Here is a 17,368-nt window from a genome sequence, read left to right on the forward strand (position 1 = left end):
ACCGACCAACTGTCAATTTTTCAATTGTGTATAACTCTGTATACTCCCATGAGGAGTATCCCCGTTTGAATGTTTCTGATAACTGCAATCTCTTAAAATTCGAAGGCTGGTGGCATTGGATTTCTTTCAAATGGAAATAAATTCAATAAGATAATAAGATAAGGGAATATTCAGGTATTGTTATTTTAATTCAAATTACCTACCCTTCAATTGCACATGTACAGTAGATTACCAAAGTACCTGATATGAAGTAAAATAACCAGAGTATTGTGTATTTAGGGTAGTAAAATTATTGCGTCTTCAACACAGGAATCCGGTTTGAATGTGTTTGGACTTGACGTTATTTTGCTCTGAATACCATGTGTGTGGAACTGTAACTAATACAAATCTTAGAATTGATAGCTACAACTAGCCTGAGGTCAAACGTATCTCTCCAGTTTCCTGCAGACAGAACCAGTTATGGAGGATTAGAGAGGACCGGTACAAAGTCCCAAATGTGTGCCCTGGTGATGAAGCATGCGGGCTTCCTACACCGCCCGCCATTTCTCGTTAATGAATGCCGTGAAACTGTGCCCTATTTCCCGCCCTTCGCTTAGCCTGCGTCTATCGGTACAGAATTCTTCCAGAAGAATATTTTTCCTGAGCCACTAAAAATTAGCATCCATTCCGTAGCAAGTAGCAAGAGCGTGCAAGCCAAGCATTTCATTGTCAGCTATCATTTTGTTTGAACATGACTTTCCCAGGAAGTCTAATCACTTAGACTGTTGCAATGGACATGCCATGTTCACCCGGCATATTGGCAATGATCGCGATAGTCTAATGTACAGAGGCAGCTGGGAAGACAGGGCAGCGCCAAGGCGTGCAGGCTGTGTTAGAGACTGATGGATAGGGCCAAACCGTATGAGAAGGACACGTCTGGCAAGAAGTCTGTTCTAGAAACAAAATTTGTGGTTGTAATTCGAATGTATCCTAATTGTAAACAACATTACGTCTGAGACTGCACAAGGATTTAATGAGCCAGGATATTTCAGGAATCAGTCGTCTTTAATGTACAAATGTATTGAAATTATGAGAATTAACTCCAAACGCCTGCATCCAATTCAGTTAGCAAGTCACAAATATACGTTGACTGGACAGTGTATGAGTTTTTTTTGGAGGGGGGGGGTATATGAGCACATACGTCTGGCTGCAATAAGCAGAATCATCGACCTAATAGACAAAAATCATATGTAAATAGGGAGTTAAGATTCCTCAAGTATCACATGGGGAAGATTTTTCTCGCTATAGGAAAGGGACAGACCAAACGTTTCCTACAGCGGGTTGGATGTCGTCCAGGATGTGTCCGTGCCTTTACATTGGAATGTATTGATTGGGACGGAATTTTACTCAACCTCCTGTTCACTGAAGGTCATTTCAGCTGGGAGTGCCGTCCACAGGAAACTGTAGCAGCATGATCCGCGCTTCACTGTCAAACAATAACAAAGTTCAGTCTTACCTATCAACATTTATCTATTTATTTATTAAGTTTTACCACGTACAATATGCACTGTGGATGGCATGGCGAAACAGGTGTTTCTGACATGAAACACCTTTTCAAAGCCGCCATACCAATAAAATGACAAAACAATACAATAAGTAATCAAATCACATAATACAATTTGAGAAACAAATGAATAAACTTAGAACTACAAGGCAAGTCAACTTATTAACATTGTGAGAGTTATTGATTTGAGACAACAAATAACGACAGTTATATAGCCAGCAGTGATGTCACAGTTAGCGCGGTCTTGTGGCCAGACAAGTAGCGCAACCACAAGATAACTGCCACGTACAGGGTTGCTCTAAACTGTAGGTTTGGCAAAGTCTGTTGTACATAAATGAGGAGAGTTTCCTTTTAAAGGCAACCACATCAGTTAGGATTGAAGCCCTGGTTCCTAACCCTCTAGTATCTGCATCAAGCTTGTTCCAAATCGTTGTAACACGTGGTATCAACATCTGATCAACATCATGTCCCCCACGGGGCTGAACCAGGATGATGATGACTATGATGAACTAAAAGTATTGATACGCAACTGTTTAGGAATCGAGTCGATCACATATCACAAACAGATTGTCTCTTAATATAATTAAGTTTCAGATATACAAACATTGATACATGATACACAATAAGCTGCATATAAACAAAGACATGTAGACTCTGCATTGACAGAAGTGATATTGGGGCCACACACATTCAATGTGTAACTTAAAGGAAGGCGCTCTCTTTCTGCGTTATATAAAAGTCGAATGTAAATGTCCCCAATAATACCTATGAGAGGAAAACAATCGGGAAATGAGAAAATGATAATTCCAGGAGGGCGGGTTTCCCTTGTCGCGATAAATTATCCAAATTCATGAAAGAACATGCTTAATGAAGGATTTAAAGATCGGGAAAATTCTTAGTTTTGTAATTACACATTTTGGACAGCAAAATACTTTTAAAAGACAGGAGACCCTTGGTAGAGTTTCGAGAAAAAGATATCAGATAAATTGTCAGTCTTGTTTATAAATAAATAGCCATGTTTCAATATCACAACAGAGGTTTATACAAATATAGAAGTATTATTGTTACTCTTATTGTGTTTTATATTTAGGATTTTGAGGCGTTTGGTATTTAACTGAAAAAAGTTTACTTACTAGTGTTATGATTTTTTTAAAAACCGAATTTAACGTCATTTTTCCCCAACAGGGGGTTAGACGTGCTTGCACCAAGTGCGAGTATTTTCTTAAGTATTTTTACGACTCGATGCTCTTCCTAACGCCAACCCAAGCCATAGTAAGGCCCAGGATCCCTCTAACTGAGGGGGGATGCATGTTAAGTGCCTTTCCCAAGGGCACAACGTCTGGGTGCATGTCCGGACATGTCTGGGTCCAACCCTGGGGATTGAACCTGGGTCTTCTTGCTTGACAGTCGGACGCTCTATCCACTACACCACACAGACGCCACAGTGTTATGATAGTCGACCAATATGTCGAATAAACATGTTGTGGTCTGTATGTAGGCTGATGTAAAACCATGCAGGTACGCTGAGAACTGATGGAAACCGATGATTGAACTTGTTGGACTGGACTATTTCTGTGGATGTCGGGTAGTCAAAATTTGTGAAAACTATGTCACAGGGTCTTTGCCTGATGCAGTTAACTAAAAAACCTAAAACTGCTGACAAATTGTTTTTATTCAAGTCTCATGGGGTGTCATGAACTCATCTATTATAGATCTGTATGTAAACATAACATAACATGAAAATATCGTTTGGCATGAAACAATAATTAAACACAATGAATTGGAATCATGCTCCGGCTCTGAACGCATGGACTCGGCATTGGAATTGACGTTGTTAGCCTGCTCATGTTCCCCTGTGCATTCTGGCCATTTAGATATGGAATTCCTATCATGAATTTCAATCGGTCGAGCTGAGTAAATATTCCATCTTTTAAGCAGATGTATGACGGGAAGGCCCTCGAATATTCTGTAACCAAATACTATTTCCGGCAACAATCATCTCTGTGGGAATGACTGATGGAACGTTACCGGCTTCCTGTTGTACTATGGGAAGACATGTTGTACTACGGCCCGAAGACGGCCTCCTCTTGAAGATAATTATAGAAACTTTATTTGCAAAATCATGCCCGAAGGCTAATTACTTTTACAATCAAGTATAATACTCATTGCAATACAGTAGCAGGAGACAGATTATAACTGTCTGGGAAAAAAAAACAACTTCTACTTCTACTACTACGCTAGCTATTATGGGGTTCGACTTCTTCTTTGAAGGCAGTGGATAATGAATAGTCCCACATTCTGCATAATTAGTGGGTTTTGTGAGCTTAGTAGAAATGCAGTTTTTTGGTGATCTTCTAAATGACGAAAGGATGGAGAAATTGTTGTAACTGTCTGAAATAATCTGTTTCTTTCGGTCTCATAGTGAGGACACTGGCTAACAAAATGTATTTCATTTTCCACTGCATTCTTTGTACAATATTTACATAATCTCTCGTGCACAGGTAGTTTTCTATATCGGTCATGAACAGATCCACTAGTGCTCTGTTACAGAAAGGTTAGTCTGTTAGCGCTGTAGGTTGTGCATTTTCCATTTTCCTGCTTCGTGCGAGTATTCCACCCGCGGCGTCAGGCAATCAATACTAGACACGTTTGCCCTTTGCACTACACAGTTTTGTGTAATTCAATTACCGTTACACGCGGCTTGTATGCGTTATTTATTCCGACACACAGTCCATTCACACCGACTTCTATAGCAATGCGTTCCACAACACAAATCGATTAGATGTGACATGATAGAGGACGTATTGACTTTCTCCATCAACACTCCTGATGTCAGGCATGTCAGAGGCATGTGTGCCGCGACAGTATGGGATCCATATACAAAGAAAGACAAAGATAAACTGGAAAGGGTACAGAACCAAGCTGCAAGATTCTGCACGAACAACTATCAAAGGCGCGCTAGTGTAACGGAAATGAAAAGAAACCTACATTGGGGGTCGCTGGAAGACAGACGTAGAATGTCCAGACTGTACATGATGTACAAAATGACTAATAAACTGATGGACGTACCAACCACTTAGTATCTGATACCAGCCCAGAAAAGAACAAGAAACAGTCATGCCTTCAAATATCAGAGTTATCAACCAAGAATTGAGGTATTCAAAAACTCGTATTTCCCCAGAACTATCGTAGACTGGAACTCCAAGCACAGTTGGGGCATCATCACTAGAAAGCTTTAAACAACTCCTGCAATCAAATGTGCAAAGATTGAGTGTAACAAGCCGTTCGGTGTAATATAGCTAGCTGGTGTGTTACGCCCAAGGGCGGTTATACCGGCTATACCGATACAGATACAGATATGGGAGTTTCAGCTTGGAGAAAGTTGGAATGACGAGGCGCGGGCACATACATAAAGGAAACATCGCAAAAATGGCAAGTTCCACCAAACCTGAGTCTTCCAAACCTGTATCCAGCCAGTTCTCGATCTAAAACTCCTAATTTTTTTAACAGCTGAACTGACTGACCTGGCCTAACCAAGCTTTCTTATAGGCCAAAATTATTCAAATGCTTGACAGTTTCTTTTTTCTGACTAATTATCCAATGATGTTCAGGCAGGCAGGTTCTGACTTTCGTGATGCGAATCTTGGTATATCCATTGATACCTCATTATGTATATGACTGATAATATGTCATAACTTTTAAACTGTAATCACCCAACACATGGAAATTATAACATTTATAGGCCAATTATGTAAACAATGTTTGTATAATTGGCATATAGTTTGTATATTTGTATAACTAATATCTAATGATGTGCCCAATCAAAAACATAACCAGGTATGACAGACCAAATATTCAACGCAAGGGTATCACTATTTTGACAATAACAATGCAAATGATTTGCATTATTTACAACTAATGATGATAACTAATGATAACTCTACATATCACCCATATATATGTATATGGCATATATATGCCATATACATGTACATAGCATTTCCATCGTACAAAGATAAGTCATTTATCCACCATGTCTAGTAATGGAGACATGTAAGACATGCGTACAGGCCGATCCTGGGATACAGAGCGCCATTATGAATTACAAAAGAAGAAGAACTTTATTGCGCAACAGATGTAGCGGGTACAACGTATGGCAAAATATACATACATAGTTTGTGGTGTTAACATACATATATGGTGGTGTTGAGAATATCTAACAGTTCTACTAACTGTAATAGGAATCTGGTCTGCTTCATAAACAATGTATAACAAGAAGCCATAGGTGACAATCCTCCGTGAAGTTTTATATATTTCAACAAAATCCCAAGCGTCAACGCCAGACCTACTGTGCAGACATTATAATTAGGCAACGGTTAATACAATGAGGGCGCGTCACAAGCATAAAACATACAAAGAGCTAAATCCATTACTGCTCCCAGGGCGTGTAAAGATACTGTGCTTCAAGTTCGAAGTTCATTTTAATTACACACACACAATCATTGCATTCACATAAAGATCGGACTATCATGGTCGTGTCTAGTAACAAAGATAGCCCCACCGTCTTACCGTGCCTGTACCTAATTAAGCGCGCCTGGAACAGGACAAATTCCAGCAACAGTTGCGGTAAGCACCGCGATTGTTACTACCGCCGGCCAGATAACCAGCATATCTGCTTATAGTACCTCTGCTACCAGACAACTGCCTAAACCTACGGCCTATTCCACAGGATTGTAAAAGTAGGGATGTTTCTAAAATATGCATTTACTTCAATATCAAAACAGCTACGGTAAAAATAAAAAGACGTGCATCATCCCGGACATAATGCCACACCACATGCGAAATTACACAGAAATGCGACGTACGGAAGAATGCGTTTTGGCTGCGAACATCTTCCAAAAAACTTGCACATCTCTTAACCATGGGCAAAAACATCTGGAACCACTTATAAAAACCACCCCGTATCTGCATGAAGTTCCACCCCCCCCCCACTGCTATTCCAAACAACGCGTTTTTCTGGACCATTCCAATTCGCCTCGCAATTGTAGGGGTGCGTCTGCAATATTACATTGACCGCGAAAGCAGCAACGGCAAAAATACACATTCGTGCATCAACACGGGCATGCCCGCAGACGGCGTATAAAATCGCGTGCCGATTGCACAAAGAGAACCCAGTGTTTTGACTGCGAACATGAAAAATCAGTCGATCACAACACTCCGTCCGGAGGTCCTGACCTCCTTCACGGAGTAGCAAAAGAGAGACACTAATTATACTAATCTAACTCTATTAATACTATGTAGTAATAAATTGTGTAAGGAATTAATTACGTTTTCTCGTTTTGTCATTGAATTGTGTACAAATTGGAGTACATAAGTGGAAATGTTGACAGGGCATGATAGTAACACATAGAATATCTCTGTCTTTGTATGGGGTAGTGTTATATTGGTCTTACATGTAATATGTTGTAACAATTTTCGTCGGTTTTCATCATAGGTTGGCAATCTATTATAAAATGTAATTCGTTTTCAACGCCTTTATGACACGTGGGACACAGTCTCTCATTGGCTGGTGTGTTACAGTGGCGACCTTTTTCAATTTGCAAAGAATGGGCACTAATCCTAAGTTTTGTAATGCTGTTTCTAAATGATTTGTTTTCACACGATGGATTATGAAGATGAAACAGTGACGTTACATGTTTTAACTAGAGTTCCGCAATCACATACCTTCCCCAGATGATATTCACATTTACAACTAACGACAATATCTCCTAAGGTGTCTGTTAAACGAAGGCAGATTGTATCTGCTTGATGTTATTTTACTAAGGATATTCTTGTATATTGTTCATTATGCCTGCTTGCCAATTGTACATTGATATGCAAATTCATCTCTCACTTATTATTTATTTGACTTTTGTATGCTTGATCTGATATTATTTGATGTATGCCTATGTTGGACCGCTTATTCTTCCGTTACTTAAGTCCATGCTTACCATTAAGTTACCTTATTTTAATTTGCCCCTTGATTGTACATAAGATAGTTCAGTGATTACTTTAAGTTGTATTGTTATTATTTTATTGTGTTTGGGGATTGCCCCCCAGGGTGCATTGAAACCGTCCTCCAGGGCGATAAGTTCTCTGGTTAAATAAGTAAATAAGACTGTTCACTTCTGTATAACGGTCATGTGTAGTCTATACATGTACGACCTTTCTTGATGGCCGTTCATCAACTTTTGTGCAAATGTACACTTTTCTTTTATGTTTTGTGTTTTATTTGGGTGCCGGGCTAACGTCAACTAGAACCATGCCACATGAACCCGAGACTACTGTGGTCTTTTTTAATTATTCTGGGTTAGTTAACTGAAACTAGTTTCAAGACATTACCATTTCTAGTGGGTTCTTGACTAGGTGAATCCTGTGGGCATCTCTCTCTGCTTGCCCTATGTGGGTCTGAGTGTTGCAGCTACACTAGTATCCCAATGGATGCCAGGAGTGTTGGAATCTCCAAGGATGCTCGTACAGCCCTCATTGATATATATGATACCTCTGCAGAGCTCTGCGACAAAACAAGTCAATTCGTTGGTTGGCGTCATGGTTGATTTTTGCTTAGACTGCTTTGAGCTCTGCGTTCAAAGCATGTCAATTCGATGAATGGCGTCACAGGTTCAATTTTGTACTGAGCTCTGTGGATTTTAAGTCAGTGGCGCCTTATCCTCGTTTCACTCGGTGGTTTAGTCGGTGGTTATTGCACCCTACCAGGGATTATCTCACCATATACATCTCGGGTCGGGGCATTAACCCTTTAGTATATATTAACTTCCCTAATCTCTCGGCCCTCTATTTACAGACATCATCAGATCTGTCATCTTGAAATCGAAATGGCCCTGTGAGTGTCTAGGCACATTTTGTTTTTGAAAGATGGGAACTTGGACGGACATTTGCTGCGTCAAAGTCATGTCTCCTGTGTCCGGAAGGCGCAACCTTGAACAACACAGCTCCGCTCACGAGCTTCCTTCACAGAGCACTATGGAGCTACTTAGCTGGTGACGCCAACAATCAGAGCTCCCTTACAGATCTCCGTACACATAGCTCACTTCACAGAGCTTAATGTAGTTATTTAGTTTGTCACACCAACCATCAACCATCCACAGAGCTCTATGAAGGGAGCTCCTGGCACAAACAAGTCAATTCGATGGTTACAACGCCAACCATGGGATTGACTTGCCATGTACGCGTGGCGGGGGCTGCTCGCGTGTGTATTTTTATTTTTGACCTACTAGTATTATACAGAGGCACAAGTAAACATTTTTTTGCACCAGTAAACATTTCTTTTTTCAAAACAGCCCAAGTCAAAAACGGCAAGAGTTATCGGAGGGGTTTAACCGTAAACTAGGACTAAAAAAGTAGGACCTCCTTGATAGAACAAAATATATAGACTTTGTATAAATGCATCCAACTCCAATTATAATACGCTACCAATAAGGAACATGGAAAACAAAAAAGAAGAAGAAAAACATTTTACATGGTGACGCCAACCAACGAATTAACTTGTGGTTGGAGGTTGCTAGCACAGCCCCTAATGTGTGTGTCACCGTCTGTGCCTAGGTCTGGTATGACCTGTGAGCAACTATTAAATCATCCCTGCTGGCCTGAAACACATCACCTCCTGGGCCAGGTTGTGGGAAATGTTGTCGTTAGGAAATGTTTTCACTGCTTGCTACGTCTTGCTTGAGCCATGAGTCTGTGTCTGCTACTATATCGTAAGTGTCGATCACAATCGCCGGTTCAGGAGTAGTTTTGTCTAGAAGTAGCTGTCAATGTTAGAAGTCAGTGTCCGTCCGGTACTCACAGTCTACCTGGCTCGAGCTAGCCTTTTGTTTGTGGCAAGTGTAACATGGCTCAAAGGTCCACTTTTTGGTCCACTTTTTATGTAAAGGTCCACTTTTTGGTCCACATTTTCTGTAAAGGTCCAATATTTTTCTTGTAAAGATGGACTGAAATCGTATATATATCTTGTATATATCTCTCTCTTGACTTGGCTTCCTTTCTATTTTTACTCCTGATTTTCTGCAGGTAGTAATCTCGCTGGTTGGCTAGATGATGCCTCTGTGTCCGTGTAAGTTAGCAGGTTGCTGACACAGTGAGGGAATAATATTAAGATCCACACTCCAACCACCTCGTCCACACACTTCTATGGGTCGTGAGTATGTCTTCAAAGTCCCGCCAAATGATGTTAATCTAAGATTGTGTTCTATGTTCCCCAGACTCATCGAATACTACATGTAGTACACAAATGAGATCCTCATTCTTACATTTCCTCATGACTATGTAAATAACGTCCTGATATGACTAATTTATATCTAATGGTGTTGACCTTCCATGTACCCCAAGAGTGAAATTGCTGGCAGTTACTACTATAGAATTATAGCATTTTCTCATTTATCGTGCAAATTAGGTCTGTAATTACATAATCAACATTTGCCGATTTCCTCTAATTGCCACATTTCACAAGTTTGCATAGACCTATTATGGAACGCAACAGATTTGCAGAATTTCGTTATTATCTATGCAAAGCTGCTAAGGGCGCAAACTTACGTCACTTTCTTTTCTGAGCGCAGTAGCTATTAACCGCTTAACATTCGTGCCCGTAGTGTGCCCAGTCACGAGATGAAACCTGGAGTTCCTCTGCTGTACTATTACAAGCCGCCTGGTAGGCCAAACTCTCATCATTCAGGTCTCATCAAGGGTATCTAGCAAATATCAACAAGACCATGCACCTACGCCTTCTCGAGTTATCGTGTTGACAGACGGAGACACACACACACACATACACAGACACACACACACACACACACACACACACACACACACACACAGACACACACACACACACACACACACACACACACACACACACACAGAATAACCCTTTTTGGCGCAGGTAATTACTACAGAGGCAAACCTTACGGTACAGATGCAAATACCTAATGGGCCCTGCTTTGGAAAGTTCAAAGTCAACAATTAAACATACAACTTTCTCGTCTTAGCACTCGGCAGGTATGAGTACGAAAACTCACGCAACTACATAACCCATTCCCGATCCCTTTTCCGTGAAAAATATTCCAAAATTCACCTCAGTGCAAGAATTAAGTTTTCTAAATTTTACCCCCGATCAAGATTAACCCCCCACCAAAATGCCCCCATGTCCGTCTGCCTCCGAAGAGGCTTTTTCAATTTTTCTTGCGTGGCGATGTTTATTTACACGTGTCACAGGTAAGAAATTGCCAGCATGTACCACTAAACAAATATGGCATTTTCTCATTAACTATGTAAATCAGATCTTCTTTTGCTTATTGCTAGCACTTCTTCCTGATTTCAAAAGCTACTACAAAGATCATAACATATCTAGGACAAAGGCCAGTGTTATTTACATGTAGCATTTCCCCATCATTTAGCTCTAAGAAAACTATGTGTTTCGTCTTTCTATGGTCTACTTACACATGGAACATCATCTCAAACCACCCAGACTTCAGGCTGTTGGCCACAAATTTCTGTTGACCACAAATATCCGGAGACGTACACAGAAACAAACAAATCCTAAACAACATCTGAATTTTCCGGGGGAAACATCAGTTTTCACCAAGGCAACCCTATATTTCTCTCCCCACTGTGTATAAAACATGAGAAACTCGAGCTCAGTAGCAGGTATCATTTTGAATGTTGTCGATGCTATGACTAATCAAAACGGTTTTCTCCTCTGTAGGTTCCCATCTGGCAGCATTTTTATGTCTCCAAAGAAGAATTCTCGAATGTACATGTTGAAATATGGAAAAGGAGATAACGCCAAACCGAAACTTTCGTCCTCTGACCAACGATTCAGTAAAGGAGATACAGCGGCTGATAGCCGAAAAGAAGGTACGCCAAATGTGGACTATGTAGAATGTTTCCATTTCTCAGTTTGCTGAAAAAATTTTTGGTGGTGGAGAAAATATAACAGTCCTTTCTTTCTTTCTGTTTCTTCCATTCATTCATTTATTCATTCATTCTTTCTTTCTTTATCTTTCTTTCTTTCTTTCTTTTTTTCTTTCTTTCTTTCTTTCTTTCTTTCTTTCTTTCTTTCTTTCTTTCTTTCTTTCTTTCTTTCTTTCTTTCTTTCTTTCTTTCTTTCTTTCTTTCTTTTAGGAGCGTCTTCGGAAGATCAAGGAAGGAGAAATAGACGAAGATGAGGTTGAAGAACATGAGATTGAGGACCCTGATCCGAAACTGTCTGTGGGGTCTGTCCTACCAGACTACCTGGGCGAGTTTCCTGATGACTACGTGGGTCGACCGTTGGAGGACATTGACCCCTATTATGCAGATAAAGAGGTGAGGTGACAGAAACAATGTTGAAGTCTTTGTCTCGTGTTGACATTCATAATGCCGGAGTATGGGGTCGGGGACTAGGCACTGTGTTTAGTACCTTTCAAGCACTGTTGGGACTAATTCCACGTAACCCAGGATGACGTCTTTCTTCTAATATTCTACAAAACACGTGTGTTTTACATAAAAGAGTGAAAAAAACTTCTAATTGCATAATCACCACCATTCTCGGCGATTACATCTAGTTCTCTGTTTAATCACTATGTTTTCTTCTTATTCCTTTCTAGACTTTTATCGTCATAGCAAAAGATAGGAGCATATTCCGTTTCAGCACCACTAGTGCCTGCTATATCTTCACTCCTTTCCACCCAATCAGACGACTGGCACTCTACACACTCGTGCACTCGTATCCTTTTCAGCATGATACTACACCCTAGAAGATACTGAACCCTAGAAGATGTAATCTTCAGACTGTTGAAGATTTATGACATCTGAACATGATTTCTTAATGGTGTAATGTAATTCAGAAAATCACAACTCTCAAACCATAATAACAATCACTTGTGTTATATTTCAGTCCTTGGGAATATATTGTTTTCCCTCTTCTTCTCCTCCTCCTGCTATTTAGTTAAATGGATTCAATTTCTTCATTGTCTGGCCAAATGATATGAAATTTGGGTCACTACACGTACATGATATACCAGGTCTTCACCTTAATAAAAACAACTAGATACTCTGCGCTGAGTAATCATGCTTATTTGCTGTTTCTTTGTTTGCTACATTTTATCTTTTCCTTAACATCTCTTCAGACTGTTTAGCACGTTGGTCATGTTAACAATTTTAGTGAATTGTGTGTTCATGACCATGACAAATCCACCGGAAATCACAGAGTAAGTACTACTCCTTCTTCTGCACGTCCGCAATACAAGCATGGGTTTATTAAGCGTAGTTTTGTCCTGTTCCTGAGGTAGATGAAAGATAATAAATGTGTCAAGTTAATGCAAATAAGTAGCAGGTTTGGTCAGATTGTGATGATGGTGTTTCCCTGTGACCACCGTGTCATGGATACGAACAAAAACAGAGCCTGTCCGTACTTACCTAGTCCCTTGACCTGCCCTGTCATTAGGATGACATGGTAAAACAAGTGGAGATTTGTCTAAACGGAGATGTGAAGATTGTCGCTAACTTTGCCGCCAACTTTCCGTCTTGGGGCTCATTCGGAAGCACTAGCAGGGGCATGTTGTATCCAGAACTGTGCTTTCTCCAGAACCATCCCCTGCCACGGTTCTGGATAGTCCACGCGTTCCCAGAACCGATCCTGGAGCAAATCTACGTTCTTGTATACGCGGAGACAATCCAGAACCGTGCTTGAACCAACACCAAACCATTCTGGCATAAAACCAGATAGACACAGTTCTGGATACGATAGGGCTTGTAATAGAATAAACCCGTCACATGAGGACATTCAAATGTTGTTTTGTCGAAAGATGGAAAATACTTTTTGAATCCATTCCCGAATGACAGTTATATCTTTTGATGTTTTTTTCTTCTTTTGCAGGTATATATTCACTGGCATCTACACTTTTGAAATGACAGTAAAGTTATTAGCCAGAGGGTTCGTTCTTACACATTTCTCCTACCTAAGAGATCCGTGGAATTGGCTAGACTTTGGAGTCATAGGGTTGGCGTAAGTATTTCGGACATGTGCTGTTTCGAAAACTCTACAGCTAATCTTTTGTAGAACTACCAAGAAATGTACTGATAGAATTCGAAGCCATATTTGAACTATTTGTAAATGACCAGTAGGTTGATCTTTATCTGCGTCTTCGCGTACACTTGATGTTTTCTAAATGTTCTTTTAACCTCTGGCAGAAATTAGCGATATTTTGTTGTCTTCTAACAATATGTTTCACATTGAAGCAGCAAAAACATTACATTTACCTTTGCGTTTCCCGTTTCAGATACATTACCATATTCGTAGACCTGGGAAATTTGTCAGCTCTGAGAACCTTTCGAGTTCTGCGAGCGTTGAAGACTATCTCAGTAGTTCCAGGTAAGTTTTCACAGCATACACGGTACGGTCAGGATTAGTTTCAAGTCGCCTTCTCATCAACGTTAACATCGTGTTGACTTAAAAAACGATCAGGAGATACCAAATGTACATGTATAGTAAAAGCCTTCTTTTTGTGTAATAATCCATTTATTTGTTCCCTCTAAACTTGTATATCCACACTTCTACAGGTCAGACTAAAATTTCAAAAATAAGATTTGTGTAATTTCTATTTCAGGTCTGAAGACCCTGGTCAGCGCTTTGATCCAGTCCGTTATAAACCTGAGAGACGTCCTTATCCTGACCGTCTTCGCTCTCTGTGTGTTTGCCTTAGTCGCGCTCCAAATCTACATGGGACAGCTTCGCCAAAAGTGCATTAGAATCATCCCCGAATTTATGAACATTTCAGAGTATCTCTCTTTTTGGCCCAACTCAACTTTACCTGAGGACTATTGGGACAATTATACCAGTTGGGCAGGACTGGGGGACGACTTTTTGGTAACCGTTCCAAATATCACAGATCAGATGTGGTTTCTGTGGAACAATAATTCAGGTCTGTATTATCAATTATATACACTCATGACACGATACCGAATGTTTCTGTATCTGGTTTACTGACATAACACATCCCACTTTAATACCCTGCTCTGTTTTACCATCAAACGATCACATACCATCAATAACTATTGTTATCGCATTAGCTATAGAAACGATTATCTCATATGCATACAACTTGACTTGTAATGCTTAGCTCTGCATACATTGCACATGTCACAAATATGAAATCACTACCATTGTTGTCGTATCTCATTAACCTCATCAACCATCCAAATATGAAGATTTTGGCAAATGTATTTCGTTTTCCACTACATTCATTTCACACTACTCACACAGCCTTTCGTGGACCGGAACCTTATTGTGTCAGCCCTAGTCTATTTCTAGTAGATGTGCAAGTGCATTAATTACCTTAATTTTCTTATGAAGGCTATGTTTTCGTGTGTGCGTAGGTTGTCTTGATATTTGATATGTAGATATGTCTTAAAGAGAACTTTGAAATAATTAGATTATATTCTCTGGCCTACCTTTGGGCTCTACTTTGAAATATTGGCGTGGCTTTGTTGACTATGTTTTGGAACATTACTAGCTATACATACAGGTATCACATTTTGTACGTTTCGTGGTCACAAGATATAATTACGCAGGTGATGTTTTGTATTGCTAAACGATAACTTTTCTTTCCACAGAAAACTTTCAAGTAGGTGACATCTCAGAATGGAAGATTTGCGGTAACAGCAGCGGTGCAGGGTGAGACAATTTGTACATATTATAATATCAGTATAACAAGGGTTCCACGACCCCATACCTTCGCCAAACGACGTTACGCTTGAGCCTTGACGAATGTTGACGAATTTTAAATGATTTTCATTAATCCTGAAAACAAGATCTGAAGATCCCCATTTGTATAAATTATATCAGTTAATCATGTTATTCACCTAGTGACAGTCTTATCTTATGAAAAATGCCTAATCTAGAATTTCTGCATAAATTATGCAAATGATGTAATGATTTGAACATGTTATTTTTAATGATGTCCGCCTTCACTTAACGTAACAGCGTTAACGCCACAAGTATGAGATTCCCTGCAGTTGCTATGTAATCATAGTTTTTTTGCATTATTTATGCAAATCAGGCCTTCGTTTGCATAACCAATACCTGCTAATGTTCTTCATCTTCACAATTACACTTGCCACATGTTTGAATGATCATATCATGGAAGGTATCAGATGTATAGAATTTTCTCATTAACTATGCTAATTAGCTGCTGATTTGCATAAATATCATTTTAATATGTCAATCATTCTTTAAGCTACGCACATACCAAAAATCATGATGATCCGTTAATCGGTTCTTGAGTTATCCTCCTTCGAATATTTTTCAACGAATGCTCCTGCAGTTCCTGGGGGCCCAAACTCGTGTCACTTTTTTCCCAGCCCAAGAGCTACCTAACATCCGAATTTAGTGACCCTACCATGTCCAGATCACCAGACATCACAACCGGAAGTTCGGCTGCAGTACCATAACAAGCCACCAGGGGGTCAAAAATTTAATCAATTCGAGGCCTCATCAAGACCTACCCACCTACCAAATATTAAGACAATCCATCTTAGCCTTCTTGAGTTATCGTGCGCGCGCGCGCGAACGCCAACGAAAACATAACCTTGGCTAAGGAAAATATCAGTAACGTTACACGTCGCTTGTAAGACCAAACCTAGAATATGCCGTGATAGTATGGGGTACATATACAGAGAAAGACAAAGATAAATTGGATCGGGTACAGAATCAAGCTGCAAGATTCTGAATGAACAACTATATAAGGGGTGCTAGTGTTACGGATGACAAACGAAAAATGTCCTGAATATGCATCTGTACAAAATGACTGATAAACTGGTGGATGTACCAACTACGAAGTTCCTAATACCAGCTCAAAAAAGAACAAGAAATATAGTCATGCCTTCAAGTACCGGAGTTATTATCTAAGTATTGAGGTGTTGAAAATTCATTTTTTCATAGAACTATAATAATCGTAGTGTGCAACTCGCTGCCACCAGATACAGTGGGGGCATCCTAACTAGATGGCTTTTAACAATGTTTTTTTAAGTATCGGCTTCTTCTCTGTCTTATCAAAACACTGGAAATACATACATACATACATACATACATACATATTCATACTAAACGAGTTGAAGCGTTAACGTAATTCAGCTTCCAGATTTTTCTATCGTACATCGCGTAAGTTCTTTTCCATTCAGACCAACACAATGTCCTTTACTGTAGAGTATGGACGGCCTCTTCTCCTTTTAGCTTCTGGAGACCAGAGAAGCAGTTTTCCATCCGGTTCGCCATGCCGAGTAACATGTTTGTTTGTTTGCTTGTTTGTTTATTTGGACAACAGCAATAAAAATTATACATAATACATTAATAATAAATAAAACAGGTGCAGGAGGAGGGAAAAAAGCTTATTTAGCTTATGCTAAGCCCTCCTCCTCTGTACTAACCAAAACTAAACATAATTGAATTGAAATAATACATGCATACATAAGGAATAATTCAAACATAGGCAAAATGATACAATAACAATAATGAAACAGTAGTATACATAAATTGAGATGAAATGAAATTGATATAAAATAATACATACATACATGGCCGGCTAGGCTTAACCTACGGCGCTTGACTACTGTGGAGATTGGTGGAAGGGAGCCGTAGAGTTGTTTATTAGTTGTAAATTTCCACCGAGGTTTATTCTGAATGAACGGTAGCATTTTGGTGACGGTGAAATCCAGTTTCCTGACCTAGACAAATAGATAAATAAATTAAAAAGGTAACGTGTAAAGTAAATGAAGTTCTAGTAACACATC

At 39.7% G+C, this 17,368-nt stretch overlaps 1 protein-coding gene across 9 annotated transcripts in view; it reads left to right on the forward strand.

Moving 5' to 3' along the window:
* The window catches only part of LOC109467627 (sodium channel protein type 4 subunit alpha B-like), a 68,190-nt gene that overhangs the window by 24,319 nt on the left and 26,503 nt on the right, over nt 1-17,368 (forward strand). For 7 of the 9 annotated variants that reach the window (XM_019765652.1, XM_019765654.1, XM_019765650.1 and 4 more), the window contains exons 2-10: nt 9,614-9,740; nt 11,304-11,455; nt 11,723-11,905; nt 12,187-12,305; nt 12,709-12,789; nt 13,458-13,586; nt 13,861-13,952; nt 14,188-14,502; nt 15,194-15,254. In XM_019765652.1, the coding sequence (XP_019621211.1) occupies nt 11,366-11,455; nt 11,723-11,905; nt 12,187-12,305; nt 12,709-12,789; nt 13,458-13,586; nt 13,861-13,952; nt 14,188-14,502; nt 15,194-15,254 (1,070 nt within the window). In that variant the 5' untranslated portion in view covers nt 9,614-9,740; nt 11,304-11,365. Of the gene's footprint in view, nt 1-9,613; nt 9,745-11,303; nt 11,456-11,722; nt 11,906-12,186; nt 12,306-12,708; nt 12,790-13,457; nt 13,587-13,860; nt 13,953-14,187; nt 14,503-15,193; nt 15,255-17,368 lie in introns of all 9 variants that reach the window. The other 2 variants (XM_019765655.1, XM_019765656.1) reach the window with 1 other exon arrangement.

Source organism: Branchiostoma belcheri, unplaced genomic scaffold (assembly GCF_001625305.1).
Source record: "Branchiostoma belcheri isolate BF01 breed outbred unplaced genomic scaffold, Haploidv18h27 scaffold185, whole genome shotgun sequence".
NCBI lineage: Eukaryota > Metazoa > Chordata > Leptocardii > Amphioxiformes > Branchiostomatidae > Branchiostoma > Branchiostoma belcheri.